The sequence below is a fragment of the Scylla paramamosain genome, chromosome 31 (genome assembly GCF_035594125.1).
Source record: "Scylla paramamosain isolate STU-SP2022 chromosome 31, ASM3559412v1, whole genome shotgun sequence".
NCBI lineage: Eukaryota > Metazoa > Arthropoda > Malacostraca > Decapoda > Portunidae > Scylla > Scylla paramamosain.
The window spans coordinates 10,946,905-10,964,489 of NC_087181.1; the positions used below are offsets into that span (position 1 = coordinate 10,946,905).

The window sequence follows — 17,585 nt, forward strand, 5'->3', positions numbered from 1 at the left end:
TATATATATATATATATATATATATATATATATATATATATATATATATATATATATATATATATATATATATAGAGAGAGAGAGAGAGAGAGAGAGAGAGAGAGAGAGAGAGAGAGAGAGAGAGAGAGAGAGAGAGAGAGAGAGAGAGAGAGAGAGAGAGAGAGAGAGAGAGAGAGAGAGATCCACTGAATATACTTTTGGAGTTTCCTCTTTAGATAGTTTTCAGTTTTTTTTCCCTAGACCAGAATTCTCATGTAACAAGAACTCGGTTTCAAGTGTGGAAGGTACAGAAACGTGAGGCTTCATTCCGTGACTGTCTTATCTTCAAGCCGCAGCATTTTGGTGATCCCTTAACTCTCTCAGGTCTCAGTGCCATTAGTGCAGGAAATCAAGAGGTAACCACAGTGATGATTGCAGTGATGACATAACATTCTCCAACCTCGTTCTCTTTTTTACTATAATATCCTCATTCCGAGCTCTACGGTTCCCACTATTAGCCGTACGGGAGAATACAGGTTACCGTGACTATAATGATAACGACGATGATAATGATAATGATGACACGTTGATAATCGGAATATTACGCGCACAGGTGACGCAGGACAGGTTGGCGAGTCTTGCAGTGCACGAGGCGAGGCGATAAAACTCGTGAAAATATGATAAGTTAGCATGACGAATATAACACAGAGAGAATCAGAGTATTTAGAGCACAGGTGACGCAGGACAGGTTAAATGGCGCCTGCAGTGCGTGAGACGAGGCGAAGAGCGAGGCGAAGCAACAAGATCCGTGACCAGACTTGAATCTCTGATCCGTCCGCCTGAATCTCGCGACCATAACACGGAAGTAAAAGGAGAGCAGGCGATAAAATGCATTACTGTACATTTCTGGGAGGATGGAGCAGGAGGAGGAACAGGAGGAGGTGCAGGAGGAGGAGGAAGAGGAGGAGCTGCCGTAAAGAGGTCAGCGGTTGAGTGCGAGCGAGGAAACGTGGTGTCAGTGTGTGCTGGGCTGAGCAGGTGGTATCAGCGGCTCACTCAACGCGGCGTCTCTGCTTTGCGACAACTGTGATTCGTGACGCGTGGTGGTTGTGCGAGAGAAAAAAAAAAAAAAAAACAGAGAGAGATAAGAAGGAAATAATTAATCTATCTAAGTGTCAGTGATGCGGTGACACTGAAACCCAATCAACCAGTCAGTCAGTCATTCAGTCGTGTGTGTTTAAAGATGACGTGCTTAACTAATCTACGGTGAGGACTGATTCCCCATACATGGTTCGGTTTGATTGACGCCCTTAATGAGCGGCAATGCTTCTTAGTGACGCCCACAGCAGTAGTGGTAGTGGTGGTATTGGTGATGGATCGCGGAGCCGCCCCCAGCACCGCCACCCCTTGCTGCACGTCTGCTTCCTGGCGTGGCTGTGGTCTTCTCTTGTCCTGGCGGCGTCTGATTGGTCCTCTCCTGAAGGTGAAAGGTTACCTGAGATTTCCCCGAGTGACTATGTGGCTTGGAAACACTCACATCGCTTGCACAGTGAAAAAGATACTCAAACTTCCATGGACAGTAAAAACAGTACTCTGAGCAATATATCAAATCCCTCACGTGATGAACAATACAGTAAACACAATACGCACAACAGCACACATACATACAACTTACTGAACCACACATCACACATTGACATAAAACCCAAACACCTCACCAACACCAGCATATATAAACCCGTTGAAAAGACGAAGTATCATCCACACTACCAATCCTTAACTCTCCGTCACGGTTACTTGCCCAAGACGAGCGTAAACACAACAGGGACTCTTTCCACCCGCTCCTCATTAGCAGAAGGTTGGCGCAGTGTCCTGGAGAGGCAAGACCCGCTAGGCACCTCAGGACCTAGCAAGATAGGTACCGTTGCGGCGCCTCTAGGGCTCGTAACAGATTCTGGGGCACGTGGAACCCGAACCCGCCGCTGGCCTTTAACGGGAGAGGATAACGGCAGAACACAGAATGGCTCTACGTGGCCCTTACACCCTGGCTCTAGCGCTACAGTACCTTTATCTCTCTCTCCTTCAGTAAAGTCCCCAGATTCAAAGGCAAGGGAGTTGAATCCTCTACGTATCAGCACTACCAGCCACGCCAAGCCCTCAGCACTGCGCTACACCCCGCTAGCTCACCCACACCACCGTAATGTGTCATATGCACCACGTCCCCCGCAACGCCACACCCCGCCACGCCTCAACACGTCAAGTTACACCCATGCTGCTGCCTCGCCACGCCCTCTATATGACTTCAGCAGTACATCACGTCCGCATCATATCTATACTACATCACTACCTCTTAATGTCCATACGACTACCGTGTCTCACTATACCACCTCACCACCCATCCATAACACTAGTACCACACCACATCGTCACTACAACACCCCACTACACACTCATAACACGAACACCACACTATACCCTCACAACATCACACCATACCTTCACAACACCTACACCAAAGCCACATCACATCACACCAACACCACGTCACACCACACCTCCTCACCACACGCTCACAACACCACCCCACACCTCAACACCCACACCAAAGCTACACCAGTTAACCCAGAGGACTTACTACTCAGCAACTCCCCGTCCCGCCGCCCATCCTCCCCCATGCGCCCTGCCAAGCCTGACCCCTCACACAACCTCGCAGGGCATCGGGTTCCTGAAGTACACGAAGGCGACGCAGTATCTTCAGGATTCCTTCCTTATCGTGGTGGTGGTGGTGGTGGTGGTGGTGGTAGTGGTTCCAGCCATCAGTACCCGACTCCCGCCCCCTCCCATGCCAGCATCCAAGCCAGCAAGACCCCCGTTGTGCCTGCCAGCCTGCTTGTGACCTTGGCGGACCACTCCTACCTGGTGAGAGAGAGAGAGAGAGAGAGAGAGAGAGAGAGAGAGAGAGAGAGAGAGAGAGAGAGAGAGAAGGGGGGAAACGGAGAGATTTTTCATTGCTTTGTTCTTTGTAATTTACTGTCGCTCTGATTTGAATTATTTGCATGTTATCGTCACTCAGTTGATACTAGTCAGTACTGTCACCACATTGTCTTTACATAACAGCATCTGATCATACGTAACTTTACAACAGCAGCAGCAGGAACAGCAGCGCAAACAGCACCAACAGAAGCAACAACAGAAGCACCAGCGGACACAGCAACGGCCTCACCAGCAGCAGAGGCACCAACAGAAACAACACCAAGAAAAAGAACAACAACAGCAACGGGAACAAAAAGAGCAGGAACAGGAGAAGGAGAGGGAGGAGGAGGAGAAACAGCCGAGACAACATCCAACTTCCAAGCCCCCTGTTCAATATGCACCCCTCCCACGCCCTCCAGCCTACCACTTCCCCAGCCTCCTGCCAATCCCTCACCCTCCCGGACACTTCCCCGCCCGTTCCCCGCTCCCACACGCGACAGATGCACCTCACTTAAGCGCAGCCAATATTACTTGTCATTCTGAAGGTTGCTTAGAAGAGAACATGAGGCCAGAGTTGTTGGATAATATGGATAAGAGTACATTATATTGGCCAGGTCCTTTTCCTTACCCTGAGTCTTCGCCCTTATCTTCACTACCTTTACCACATATACCAAGCGTCTCACCTACTCCAGGCCCCCCATCAGTGCCTTCACCCCTCACACCTGCCGCCAAGGACCTCCTTCAGATACTACGTCAGGTGTTCGGTCCCCTTCCTAAAACACGTGTCCCTCCGTCAGCATCCAGCAGTCTGACGGGGCAGTTTGACTCCCAGGGAGCAGCCAGACCACTCATAGCCCAGCACCTCCCCTTGGTCAGTCCTCAGGGTCACTACCCCGGAGAGAACCACATGGGCCATCACAATACTCCCTCAGGAGCCGCGTCTTCACCCTGGGATGATTACTACACATTCCAGCTCAATCCCATCAGGAGAATAAGCCCCGGGGGGAGTACAGACGCTGCTCATGTACTGAGACTCCAAGGTGGGACGGGGCAAGGGGTAGGACACGGGGTGGGACACGGTGGAGGCTACGGGGCGGGGTACGGGGTATCACCAGGGGTGCCAGCTTATCCCTCCCCGCTGGCCCTTGCTACCTTGCTTAACCTGAAGGCTTTGAGTAACCCAACCGGATCTCCACAACCTACACCAAGCCGTCTGTACCGCCAGGACCGCCAGCAGCCTGAAGAAGAACCAGAACAAGCACTACCACAACCAGAACAAAGAGAGGAACCAGACTCACCACAACCAGAACAACAATTACAGCAGGAACTGGAGCGCCGCCAGACAATGCGTCGTATGATAACAGCTGCAGGGTTTGTCCTTCCAGTTACCACGGCCCTTCTTGGAGCTCTCGGCGCCCCTGTGGCTCTCATGGCCCCCCTAGGACTGGCCATCCCCGCCCTACTCTCCACTCGTTTCCTGGACATAAGTGGTCGCTCAACGGGGCTCGGGAGTGGCTGGCGGCTGGGTCCCTCTTACGGCGGGATGCAGGGACAGGAAGGTGAGTGTTGTGTGAGTGTTATATTCTGAAACACTTATACTCGCACCTCATATACTTTCAAAAGGATCTACTTGAAAGTACACTGGTTATTAAGGGTGTTCTTGTGGTCCTATTGAGAAATTGACAAGATTTCTCTATTATCAACAGGAGAGACACTTTTAAGAACCAGGCTAATCATCTCTGTGGCCTTTGAAAACAGTCGTGGTGAGAGGGTAAAGCGTTTCTGAATACGGGTCTATGTATACGTAATGTCTTCGTGTTTTACTTGGCAATTTCTGACTTTAAAACGTTTGAAAGTTGTTTAATTTGATTTTTTATTTTAATTCCTGATTTTAATTTTGTATTTATAAACTTGTAGCACTTCTAGTCAATTTTTATTTTCTTTTTTCAAGTTAATCGGTAATATCACCATCACTATCATTGAAGGTTGGGAGGCTGAGGAATCACCGGGAGGAGACAGAGAAGCAGTAGCCGCCCTCTCGCACAACGTGTCTGGCAGGGAAGTGACGGGGAGGCGCCGCAGGGACGTAACAGAAGGTAAGTCACTGAAGGAGACAACTTTCTCAGCTTGTGTCTTCTTGCTGTTTCTGTTTGGGATGAGCCTTTTGCATGTGGCTCTATTGTATGCTTCTGCTTCGTGTATCCCTTGGTTTTACATTCTCTTCTATCCATTCACCACTCTCTAAAAACCAATTCTTTCCTATTTATTTATTTTTTAATCTAACTTTATCAAGCTTGAGCCCATTATTTCTTGTTCTATCGTTATTACTGATCCTGAGAATTTTGCTTGTGTCACTCTTGTCATATCCCTTGTACCACCTCCATTACCTCCCATTATCCTTTATCTCTTATTTCTTACATACTCACTTCCGACTGTCACTGAGGAAAGCAACGTGGTCCTCCCCCATCGGAATATGACTGTACTATCTTAATCTTTCCTCCTGTGTCTTCGTTAATACCTCCACTACTTTTCTTGACCCTCTCATATATACATCTCTGAGTGTCACTGAGGGAAGCAAGCCAAGCACCACAGGCAGGAAACCAGTGCATGACCCTCCCTGGCTTTCACTGTTTGCCTTGCCTGCACGCACACTCCTCACTCCCCTCCTCCTCCTCCTCCTCCTCCTCCTCCTCCTCCTCCTCCTCCTCCTCCTCCTCCTCCTCCTCCTCCTACTCCTTCCCCACCGCATCTTCATTACCGGCAGTCATGTGTGTGTGAGCATCGGTCGTTAGCGGTGATTGCATGCCTGATACTCACTCACCGTGGCTTCATGTGGGTAACGGGGCTTTGGGGAAGGAAGGAAGTGCTTGCGTGAGTGTGAACCGTTTTATTGTCTTTTTCTTATGTGTGTGTGTGTGCGTGTCGATGTAACCATTATTATTACAGTGTTCTATGGTAACAAATGACGACTGTTACTGTGTATGCCTTACATTATAATTCCTATGTAATCATCAGTCACATACACAGTAACAACGACCATAGCAGTAAGAGAGTTAGTCTTATGCCCATCACTTGCCCAGGAACTAGTGGCGTGCCCCGCGACTCACGCAACACGACAGAGACATCACAAACTCCCCAGCAGGACGAGGAGGCGTCACTCAAGGGGCTAACACGACGGGAACAGGACAACACCTCGTCCCTTCTGCTGCTACTACCGGAGGAGCTGGAGGTCCTGGACAGCCTGACGCAGTACTACCAGAGCCTCAGCATCCTGGACCACGATGGACCTACGCTGGAAGAGATCACCGCGCACCGCCTCTTCCTTCTGTCCCTCCTGCAGAAGCTGACGGCGGGGAAAACTAAAGAAAACTCCCTTGGAAGGACACCCACCACCACCACCACCACCACTAGTAACAAGAACACAACACTCCCGCCACTCCAGCCTAACACTCCAGTAGAAGGAAGAGCAGACACCACGCCCTTCCCTACTCCCTCCCCGCGTCCTAACTTACAGAACAAAGCTATCAACTCCTCCCGTGCTCCTGAAGGCGTGGCAGAAGGTGACAAGGCCTCTGGTGTCGACGGGACGAGAGAAGGTAGCGCTTCTTCCCTTCAGGTCACCAGCAGCAGGACAAGGACGCCCTTGCCCGCCCTCATGCCTGCTAGAGTGACACCGGATGATGATTTGGTAGGTGAAAGTGTGTGTTGTTGTTGTTGTCGTTGTTGTTGTTGTTGTTGTTGTTATCATTATTATTATTGTTATTATTATTATTATTATTATTATTATTATTATTATTATTATTATTATTATTATTATTATTATCATTAGTAGTAGTAGTAGTAGTAGTAGTAGTAGTAGTGTTATTATCGTTATTATCAATACAATTTCATGCATAGGATATCAGAATAATTACAACACATTTATCTCTTACTGTCATTATTTTCAATAGGATTTATTCACTAAATAATAATTGTCATCATTCTTTCTTTCTTTCTCTTTCTCTCGCTTTCTACTTTCATATATATCGCCACTTCTCACGCATATATTTACCATTTATATCTTCACGTCACAATGGCAGAATCATAATAGCACCTTTGATATGCATCGTTTAGATCAAATCTGAGATAATATTAACATAACATAAGCGTCTCCACCTGACGGCTAGGCTGGATTAAGTTAGGTTGTGTTATCTCTCATCATTAATTTCATTGCTAATCCCTTCATAAAAAAAAAAAAAAAGCATCGTGTTATTGCTGAGAAATAAACAATCAGAATTTGGAAATCCGCAGCGAGAGACGAATCAGATCTTCCTTCATGGTATCTGATCCTCTATTCGGTGCATTGCAGATGATCAGGAAGGGTGACATCACTGCTCTGATTCCCTCTCACTGGCCGCCGCCCCTCTCATCCACGCAGCATCCACCGCCGCTGCCACAGTCTCCCCAGCTGACACAGCTCATCCACAGCCTTGCCGAGGGGGATTTTGAAGGTAGTGGTGGTGAGAGAGAGAGAGAGAGAGAGAGAGAGAGAGAGAGAGAGAGAGAGAGAGAGAGAGAGAGAGAGAGAGAGAGGAAGAATACTAATTATACTTATACCTATAGTATGAATACTAATACTGCTAATATTGCTACTACTACTACTACTACTACTACTACTACTACTACTACTACTAATAATAATAATAATAATGCTGCTACTACTACTACTACCTCTACTACTACTACTATTACTACTACTACTACTACTACTACTACTACTACTGCTGCTGCTGCTACTACTGCCGCTAATGCTATAGTTACTAATGCAAATAAGCTTCTGTGGTAACCTGTAAACAAGCAAACCATTCAGGAGTAAATAGAGTGTTGCAGGCACAGACCACTACATGCGTGTCCCTTCCCCCAGCGGCAGCCTTCCTCCCCCAGCCGCAGCCCGCAGCCCCTTCCTCCAGCCCGGACTTTACCTCAGATGGCTTTTATGGCGGCTTCCCCTCTTCATTACTACAACCAGGGCTTCTCAATGAACTACACAAACCGTCGCCGCCTTCCACCAGTGTATATGGCTTCCCTCCGTCATTGCTACAGCCAGACCTCAGTGAGCTACACAAACCTTCGCCTCCTTCGTCCACCACGGTGTATGGCGAGCCAAGTCCCTTCTCCAACTACTCAGCGCTGTCGGACCACCTGCTTCACCTGTACGGCTTTCCCCCCGCGAGTCCCCCAGCAGTTATTATGGTGGCCTCGGATTACGAAGACCTGCAGCAGGTGGCCGACCCCACGCTGCTGGAGGAAGACGCCGTGCAGGATGTGCCGGCGGCTGTGGCGGCTGCGGCACTCGCTGTGGGGGACACGACGCAGCTGGCTCAGTCTATCATCGACTTCATCACCAATATAGTATCGGCGTTCAGTGAATTGTTTAGCGATCTGCAGCAAGCCTTAACTGATAACCCCGCCCTGGCTCTCCTCTTCTTCATCCCGTTCCTGGTCCTGCCGTTTTTCTCCAGAGGGTACGGCAGGCACGGCGGCTTCCACAGGAGGGTCTACTTCATGCCGCAGGGCCGCGCTTACAGGGACGCCTTCGCGAGACAGGTACTGGCGGATATAGAACACCTGAAGAGTTTGTACGGGGCGAGCAGTGACGACGCCCTTCTGCTCCGCCTGCCGCCCTCGTCCCTCGCGCCTCATGTCCATTAAGGCGTCCGTGAGTGTGGTGACTTCGTGGCCTGTCTGTCTGTCTGTCTCGTGGCGCATAGATATAGGGATAGATAGATAAATAGGTAGGTTGGACAGACAGACAGAGTGACAAATAGATGTGTAAATAAGAGAGAAAGATAGAGATAAACGATGAGATATAGTAGTAGAGAGACGTAATGTGACTCACCAATCTCTTTGGCAAGTGTATATAATTTGTATATATTGTACATAGTGTGTGTGTGTGTGTGTGTGTGTGTGTGTGTGTGTGTGTGTGTGTGTGTGTGTGTGTGTGTGTGTGCACGCGTGCTACAAAACACGTGCTCCGAATCCACCTTACCGTGCATAATACAATGACAACAACACCATCCTATATCCTCCAGTTCCTCACAAGCCTCGTCATGTTCCAGGCCACAGCAGGAGTTCCCAGACGCCTTCACCCTTCCCAGACGTACCTCCCGTCCCTGTCAGACCCGCAACCCCACAGGTACCTGCCTCACCATTGCACCAAGCAACTGCAAGCCTCCCTTCAGCGCTTCCTACACGCAGGCCCATCAACACAGCGCTGGTCGCCGAGTATTTGGCCCTTATGGAGACCTTTACGACGCTAAGGGAACTGAACGCCTTGAGGAATTCGACGATAGCCATAAACGAGGTACACATTCAGCATCCCCCACTCGTACCGTCTCAGGGTGAACCTGTACCTTCGCCAGATCTCTATTTCCTGAACACTGCCGCCGAGGACGCGTCAAAGGTGGCCCCTAAGGTCGCTGAGGCCATCACGGATCTCATAACGGCCATAGGCGACGCGATCTCATCCTTCATTGAGGCCATAGCGGAGGCCATCAGCACCTTCCTGCAGAACCTCGCCGCGGCCATTGAGGAGAAACCCGCCGTCCTGCTCCTCGGTATTGTTCCCTTGTTCCTCCTCCTGCTCCACCTCTTCACCTCTAAACATAGCTACGGTTTTAGTCACATGTCGGGAGGAGGCTACGGTCACAGCTCTGGCTACAGTGGAAGGTCAGTATTTTTCTCCTCGCCTTCCTCCGCCGCCCTCCTCCTCGACGTGCCCACTGCGGAGGCCTTAGCGGCATATATCCTAGCTTTAGTGCAGGACTTCGAGGCACGTTTTGGGTCTAGTCTTCCCCTAGAACCTCAGGAGTTTGCTGTTCATGTTCAAGAATCCGATGCTGACCTTCAGAAACCTTTTGGTCAATCTGAAGAGTCCACTGATCCCTACAAATCTGTCCACCCTAAAAAATCCGCTTCCAGTCATCAGGAATCTGGTTCTTCATGAAACTCATTCTTTTAAAAAATCTGGTTCATTTTCAAAAAAATCTGGCTACTATCTTCAAATACCCTCGGTAATCTTCAGAATTCTGCCAGTCATTGACAAGCAGCTGCCAATCTTCAGAAATTTACTTCATCTTAAAAAAAATCACTACCGGTCTCCAGAAATATGCCCACTTCTTTAATCAAAGAACCCCTTGCTCATATTCAGAATTCTGTCTATCATCCTGAAAAAAAAAAAAACTACTAATCTTCAGAAATCTCGTTAATCTTGAAAAGTCCGCTGCCAACTTCAGAACTCTGGTGATGACGGGAGAGAGAAAGAGAGAGGCGATCCCCTTCTGCCAATTCAGGTGAGATGATGTAGTTAGACCCCATGTAGGCTTTCCCTCGAGGTCTTCATTATACGCAGCGCCTCACTATTGTGTCTCGTGATGCCGTACATGTTGTAATGTGACGGACAGCAGTGCGTGTTAGTGTGTCTTACCATGACGGGTCTGTTACTGTACACTGATTCCTCGGGACTTGAAATGGAGGACAGGAATGCTATGTGTGTGTGTGTGTGTGTGTGTGTGTGTGTAATGATAAACTATAATAAGGAAGTAAATAAAAAAAAACACTTAAATATGTATATTTTATCATTAATTACTAGTCTGTCAGTGCTTCTACTGCCTAAGCAAGCTACACATTATGAGGAACTCTCGTAAACACACACACACACACACTCACACACACACACTCACACACACACACACACACACCTCACTCCTTCACTAGTACGAAGCTCCCGTGGACGTACACTGGCTTGCCATACTGAAAAGAAAGGCGAGCAAGGGTGAGTTACCAATTCCAAACAGTGCAGAGTGATGATACAAGACACTTCACTCTCACACCACACGTACGTAAAGGCAAGCAAGAGTGTGTCGTTAGTTCCAAACAGTATACAGAGATCATTTCATACTTCATACTTACTAAATGCTTAAGAATTATCGATATAAAGGAAGGTAAAGACCATTACGTTATTATTACTTAAAGGTTCATATGATTTGAAATGTCTGGCGTGTAGGTATCCACTAACTGCGTAACTATCATCACTACTACCATCAACAGGGATAGATACCTTAGTAATCTGGTGTTTATAGGGATGAGAAGGGAGGAGGGGGGGAGGGGGAAAAGGAATGGGAGGAATGCTGGGAGTGTGGGTGAGAGAGGGAGACCGTGAAGGAAGTGTGAGATGGGAAGACTAGATGTTACAAGCATCATGAGGGAGGGAGTGCTTGTGGTAGGATGCTGTGCTGTGCTGTGCTGTGCTGTGCTGTGGTAACTAGAAGTGGAGTTGTAGTCAACGTTTCCTTGATCTAAAGTTGTTTACGTCAACACGACCTTGGGAGCAGAAAGGACAGACTGCAGACAAGGCTTAAAGGAGAGAAAGGAGAGGGGATAAGAGTAGGGGAGGGGAGGGCGATGGTGGGTGGGGAGGGTGGCGGTGGACGGGTAGAGATAGTTGTGGTGGGGCAGGGTGGGATAGGGTGGGGTTTGTGGTGGTGGGGGTGATGGTTGTGGTGGGACAGGATGAGCGTCATGTGGAGGTAGGATGGAGGTCATGGTGGTGAAGCGGGTGGGACAGTGAGAGGTGGGGTGGGGGCGTCGTCATGTGGCTGGTGTGGTGGTGATACTGGTGGTGGTGGAACAGGATGAGGTTCAAGTGGGGGTCGTGGTGGTGAAGCAGGCGGGGCAGTGAGGGGTGGGTAGGAGGGAGGTCGTCGTGTCAGTAACAGTCATGCCAATACCGTCAGGAGTCACCGTCAGGAGTCGTGAGTCTGTAGTATCAGTCTCGTCTGTAGCGTCTCAGTGCCCCCTGCAACCTGGCGTCCGCGGCATCCACCCTGTCTATGCCCCAAGGAATCGGGCCGCCCCTCCTCCATCCGAGGACTGAGCTCCTTCTGCGTCGCCTCCCCACGATCGCCGGCAGGAGGGCCAGAGTGACAGGCACGACTCCTGCACTTACCGCCGCCATCACCATGAACGGGTTACTCATCACCGACCCTGTGGCTGGCGGCGGCGTGGTGGTGGTGGTCGTGGTCGTGGTGGTGGTGGTGGTGGTGGTGGTGCGGACTAAGTGAGAAACGCGAGCAGGAGGACGTGGTCTTCTGGTGGTGGTCGTTGTCGTGGTTGTCGTGGTAGGAGGAGGTGTGGTGGTAGTAGTGGTGGTGGTGGTGAGGTTAGGAGCGGAGGTGGTGGTGCTGGGAGTGGCAGGGGGCTGAGTGGTACTGGTGGAGGGAGGGGAGGAGGATGAGGATGAGGATGAGGATGAGGGAGGCGTGTCTGAGGAGCCCTTGACGGTGGGAAAGGCAGAGGAGGTGATAAAGACAGGGACAACACTCACTTGCACGCCGCTGGGCTCTGAATTGGGTGACTTTTTATCCTGCTGGTGGTGGTGGTGGTGAGGGTGAGGGTAGCTACTCGTCTCGATCACTGCGGGCGGCTGGCCGGGCACGCCGTTGGGTTTCACCACCATGTGCGTCTCGGGCTTGACTCCATTGCCGCGGGGAGTGTCTAGGTCCTCGTTCACACCTAGCACTGTCAGCTGGACCTGCGTCTGCTGTGAGGGCGGCGAGCGGGACGGGAACTGCCAGGCCTTGTCTTTCTGAGGGCCGCTCGAGGACACCTTCACCCACTGGCCGGTGTTCTTGTCCAGCTGCGTGACGGTGGAGGTGCTGTAGCGGCTCCACACGCCGTTCGTGGAGAGAGGGCGTGGCCGCGACGGGAGTCTGCCTGAAGTACCACCGTGGCCAGCGTTAGGAGTGAGTGGCCCTGAGGGAGGAGAGTACTTGGGGCGCTCGGTGGTAGACTGTCTACTGGGGAAGGAAGCGTACACGCTGTCCCAGTCCGTGACGGGACTCTTGTAGGGGTCGAATCCCGCGGGTCTGTACGTCTGGTACTTATACACAGACCCCGGACTCCACGGCTCGTCGTACCACGGGTCCTGCTCCTCGTATTTGTTGTCCTGGTCAAGGAGGACCCACTTGGGATCCCTGAGGAGCATGCGTTCCTTGCGAGACTGCAGGGAAGCGTCTGGTGTGCCGCTCTCCTCGAACTCCTTGCCGTAGCGAAAGCCTTGACGCAGACTGAACTGCTGCAGATACCGCTTGATCTGTTCCTGTGTGAAGGGCTGCCTCCTGCTGCTGCTGCTGTTGGTGGTGGTGGTGCTGCTGCTGCTGATGTAGTTGTGGGTTCTGACGGGTGCCTGGATGATGGTGGAGCACGGCTTGCCGCTCGTACAGTGAATCGTGTGGAACTTGATCTTGGAAGTCACGCCCACGCCAGCCCCTTTGGTCTCTACGGGGTCGGGGGTGTCCTTGGAGGGAGCGGCAGGCTCCTCAGGTGTCTTAGAGGGGGAGAGAGGGATGTAGGAATACTTGGTGCCGCTCTCAGCCTCCTGGGACGCCTTAGGGGAAGACGGGGTGCCCTTAGGTCTGACCTTCAGAAGCATTGGGCTGGAGACGATGATGGTGCTGGGCAGGGCGCGGCCATCTCGGAGGGTGGAGGTGGGCGGCGCCTGGTACAACACTGTGTCCCTGCCCGGCGCCTCCTGCACCCTCAGGCCGCTGCTCACCGCCAGCAGCACCATCGCCCACGGCAGCCCCGTCCAGCGCGCCCACACCGGCATTCTAACCAAGACGTGGGGCAGTGCTTGTGCTGGGAAAGAGAGAGCAATGATATCATCAGAGAGAGAGAGAGAGAGAGAGAGAGAGAGAGTTGGGTAAAGGCTGCTTGCGTGAATAATCATCCTAATATGGAAACTGTCCTGTCATCCAACTTTCCATTGGTAATCACTCAAATTTTCATCATTTCATCGCAGCTAATCATGATCACTCTTGCGTCGGTCGTTTTCTGTTTCTACTGACGAAAAGAAAGTGACAATTATACGTACAAAACTTTCTATCTTTACTGAATCATAATTATGTGGCATTCCCTTTCCACGCTTGCTCAAGACAAAGAGAGAATAGGAGAATGGAACAAGGGAGGTAGGCTTTGTGTAGGTGTAGTTTGGGCTTTATTTAGTCTCTTCTATGCTTGTTAAGATGCTTAATAGGATCTGAAAGAAGACTAAAACTACCATTAAAATAATGAGATACCCTTGAAAATCCCAATGACTACCACCAGAACCAGAAAACACCCTTGCAAAGCCTAATAACTCCCACACAAGACTTTTCAGAATACGGTTTCTATAAGACGGACTGAAGTAAGCTAATTATATGACAAATACCATGAAAACCATTACATACTGTTAGTTTAGGCTAGATTCAGTTCCCCTGTGCTTGTTAAATAATGAAACACCCTTGAAAATCCCACTAACTTTCACCAGAACCACGAAAACACCCTTGCAAAGCCTAGTAACTTCCGCTAGACCCTCTTAAAGTATTTCTAAAACTATAAAAACATCCTTGAAAAAACAATAACTTCCACGCTAAGGTTCGTACTGTTAGTATAAGCTTCATTCGTTTCCCCGTGCTTATCAAAGGGTGGATAGGGTCTGGTGGAGCAATCAAATACTCCACAGTGGTCTGGGTAGCGGTGGGTGGCGCGGCGTTAACTCGTGACGCTAAGGTGAGGAAGTGAAAGTTCTATCCCAGAGAAAGTTTCCGCGGGGCCTAAACGAAAGTGAGACGAGAGGAAGGGCACCGCGCGCGCGCTAGCGTGTGTGTGTGTGTGTGTGTGTGTGGAGGATGGGGGGAGGATGAGCAACTACGTAGAAAGAAAGGTCTCTCTCTCTCTCTCTCTCTCTACAATAGCGACTACTACTACTACTACTACTACTACTACTACTACTACTACTGCTACTACTACTACTACTACTACTACTACAGCTATTACTACTACTATATTTCGTACAGGGACTGCTATGTGTAGGCCTAATGGTTTCTCGCAGATTCCCTTATTTTCTTATGTTTTTATGTTATAATTTAGTAATACCACTTCCTCTATTACTATTACTACTACCACTACTACTACTACTACTACTACTACTACTACTACTACTACTACAAAACGAAACAAAACAAAATCTTACATTGCAAACCACACACAAGTGAAAGAAACACCCCCTCCCCCCCAAAAAAAAAAAAAAACATACATTACACAGCCTACAAACTTTGAGACAGTAAACAGCGAGCTTACATGTATGATTGTGTTCCCGTCAGCTGCAGGTCTTGGCGGCGGGAGAGAGAGAGATACAGACACTGCTCAGAGTACACACAACGCAACATGCGGGGTGCGAGTCTGTTAGAAGCACATGTACGTATTATTTCACGAGGTTTTCTTGCCCTTACGATGGCTGAAGTCTGTTAAATAGCTCTAGTGGTTACAGGACACTGCAATGTTGATTTCCTCACTTCATTTGTTGCAGTGAAACGTCGCCACTTGAGTTATTCCTTCACGTTAGTCACTTTTTCCAGATAACTGAGAATAGGAATACTTCTTTAGCAAACAAAGGTAGGGGGTATGTGTGTCAGTTGTACTAGTTTGTGTTTATAAATTATTAGTCTGTCATATCTTTACTGCCAAATGAGATGAATAACTTGTAGCCCGGTGAGGAAAGGACCACTTCCTCACCAAACAGATGCAGTGTATGTTTGTCTCTGTCTGTGTGTTGTATGTGTGTATCTCTGTGTTAGCGTGTCTGTGTTACCAGTGCATGTGTCGCTGTGTCACCACGAGCAGGCTGGAACTGGACTGCCTTCACCACACACCACACACAACACACCACGCCTCCTACACAAAGTTTCTCTTTCACTTCCCTCCCTCCCTCCCTCCCTCCAGCCGTCCTTTCCCTCCTCCCTCCCCCTAGATCCGCTTTCATCATATTTTCTCTCTGCCTCCACCTTTCCCTCCTCTTCATGGCATTGCTAGTGTAACCTGCGTTTCCTCTCTCTCTCTCCCTCCCACCCTGACACTTATCATTAGGTTAACTATCACTCCTCACTTTCCAGATAATAGTCAGTATTTTCATTATCGTTCATCACTAATAGTATTGGAAAGAGAAGTGATTTGTCAGAGAAATTCTTGCTCACTTAGCCTTTTTTTTTTTTTAGTATTGAAACGATGAAGCTAAGGATTAGTATTTTCAGAATTATCAATGTGTTGATGCCAGCGTACTATTGCGACTTTTATTAGGTACCAGTGGTAGTTTTTAGTTTTCAAGAATTTTTATGATTACAATGATAAGGATTCTGCACTATCAATGGAGAAAAAACATCCATGAGAACCCGGCTAATCATATACATGGCCTCTGAAAACAGTCGCTGAGAGAGAATAAAGCGTTTCAAAATACATCCCCTGAGGTGCGCCACTGTGGTTTTAGGGAAGAAAGCGCAATAATGATTCTGCATTATCAGTGGAGGAAAAAAGAAGGAAAAAACACCCATGAGAACCCGCCTAATCGTCTACACGGCCTCAGAAAATAGTCTCTAAGAGAGAACAAAGCATTTCAAAGTACAGGGCCTGAGGTACGCCGCAGTGGTTTTGGTAAAGAGAACATCAAAGCTCGTGCCGTGCGTGGCCTGTGCTGTACTTGCTCTACTCTCACGATCCTCACTGACGGAAGGGATTTCTGCTCAAGGAATAGTGAAATAGAGATAATTTTCTTATTTCCAATATACATTACTGCCTTTACAGAACCACTCAACTTCCTGATTGCTTTTACTCCCTCTCAAGCTTAGTAAAATTATATGGTGCAAGTTTGGAGTTTGATTTCAAAACCTTTCACTGAAAACTCAATAAATGATCGAGTGTAGCAAATATCTTGGTATCTGTATTTTTATTTATGTTCAGTGATATAGTTTCGGTTTAGCGAAGTGGCAGGTGGTATAATCTCGTTAAATCAACAAAAACAATTACTAATACAGTTGATTTTGTTTTCGGATGAATAAAAAGAACTCATAATATTTCTACTTGTTGATATTTTATTACAGAACAGAGCGTACATTGAAATTATAATACATCGTCTACGTAATTTGCTGTTTTAAAATACAGAAAAGGACACGATGATGATGATGACAATGGTGATGATGATAATAATAACAGTGACGATCATGACAATGATACCAATGATGAATAGAGATGTGTTTCGAACAGCAACATTTAGAACCTAACTAGACTTATCTGATCTAACCACACTGTTTATTACCACCATTTACTGAACCCTCATCCTCACTCACTCATTCCTAACACAACGTTCACTCCACAACATACGCCAATCTTCTCAGCACCATTTCATTATCATTTTCAAGAACTCCCCTTTTCCTCCTGTAGGCGAGGGAGGGGTCAAGGAACACCACGGGAAGAGCTGCTGCCAGGACACCCACAAGTCCTAAAAGCCACATTCCTGCCTGGAAGTTCGTGTTCTCGTCCCCAATGTTGATACCCAAGAAACGGCGTTCTCGTCTCTTCAATCCTCCGTCAGTTGATTCCTCACGTAGCCTATTCTTGATACTTTGTTGATGACTGAGCAGCGAGGCGTGTAATGGCTCTATGGATGGTCTCTTACGATTATTGTTCTCATCTACCCTCCATGCTTCAGTCCTCGTAGTTTCCTGCTCGGTTAATCCCTTGTCTGTTCCTTTAAGCGAGGGTGGTGATGCATGAGAGGCGT

General features: G+C 48.7%; 2 protein-coding genes across 5 annotated transcripts; one reads left to right on the forward strand and one right to left on the reverse strand.

Moving 5' to 3' along the window:
* Positions 1 to 369: 369 nt before the first annotated feature.
* On the forward strand, positions 370 to 10,504 carry LOC135116477 (uncharacterized). 3 transcript variants are annotated; one of them, XM_064033962.1, is made up of 7 exons: positions 370 to 2,899; positions 3,126 to 4,512; positions 4,939 to 5,049; positions 6,034 to 6,641; positions 7,302 to 7,443; positions 7,857 to 8,651; positions 9,052 to 9,191. In XM_064033962.1, exons 1-6 carry the CDS (start codon positions 1,304 to 1,306, stop codon positions 8,642 to 8,644), a joined length of 4,632 nt encoding a protein of 1,543 aa, XP_063890032.1. In that variant the 5' UTR covers positions 370 to 1,303; the 3' UTR covers positions 8,645 to 8,651; positions 9,052 to 9,191. The 3 variants fall into 3 exon arrangements, with proteins under 3 accessions (XP_063890032.1, XP_063890031.1, XP_063890030.1); XM_064033961.1 differs by lacking the exon at positions 7,857 to 8,651 and having other exon boundaries at positions 371 to 2,899; positions 3,129 to 4,512; positions 9,052 to 10,504; XM_064033960.1 differs by lacking the exon at positions 7,857 to 8,651 and having other exon boundaries at positions 531 to 2,899; positions 9,052 to 10,503.
* A 47-nt stretch (positions 10,505 to 10,551) lies between these two features.
* Positions 10,552 to 15,664, reverse strand: LOC135116478 (uncharacterized). 2 transcript variants are annotated; one of them, XM_064033964.1, is made up of 4 exons: positions 15,624 to 15,664; positions 15,113 to 15,394; positions 12,318 to 13,630; positions 10,552 to 10,744 (listed from the first exon to the last, which is right to left on the reverse strand). In XM_064033964.1, the coding sequence occupies exons 3-4, from the start codon at positions 13,599 to 13,601 to the stop codon at positions 10,694 to 10,696; spliced, it is 1,335 nt and encodes a 444-aa protein (XP_063890034.1). In that variant the 5' UTR covers positions 13,602 to 13,630; positions 15,113 to 15,394; positions 15,624 to 15,664; the 3' UTR covers positions 10,552 to 10,693. The 2 variants fall into 2 exon arrangements, with proteins under 2 accessions (XP_063890034.1, XP_063890033.1); XM_064033963.1 differs by having other exon boundaries at positions 15,113 to 15,659.
* Positions 15,665 to 17,585: the final 1,921 nt, after the last annotated feature.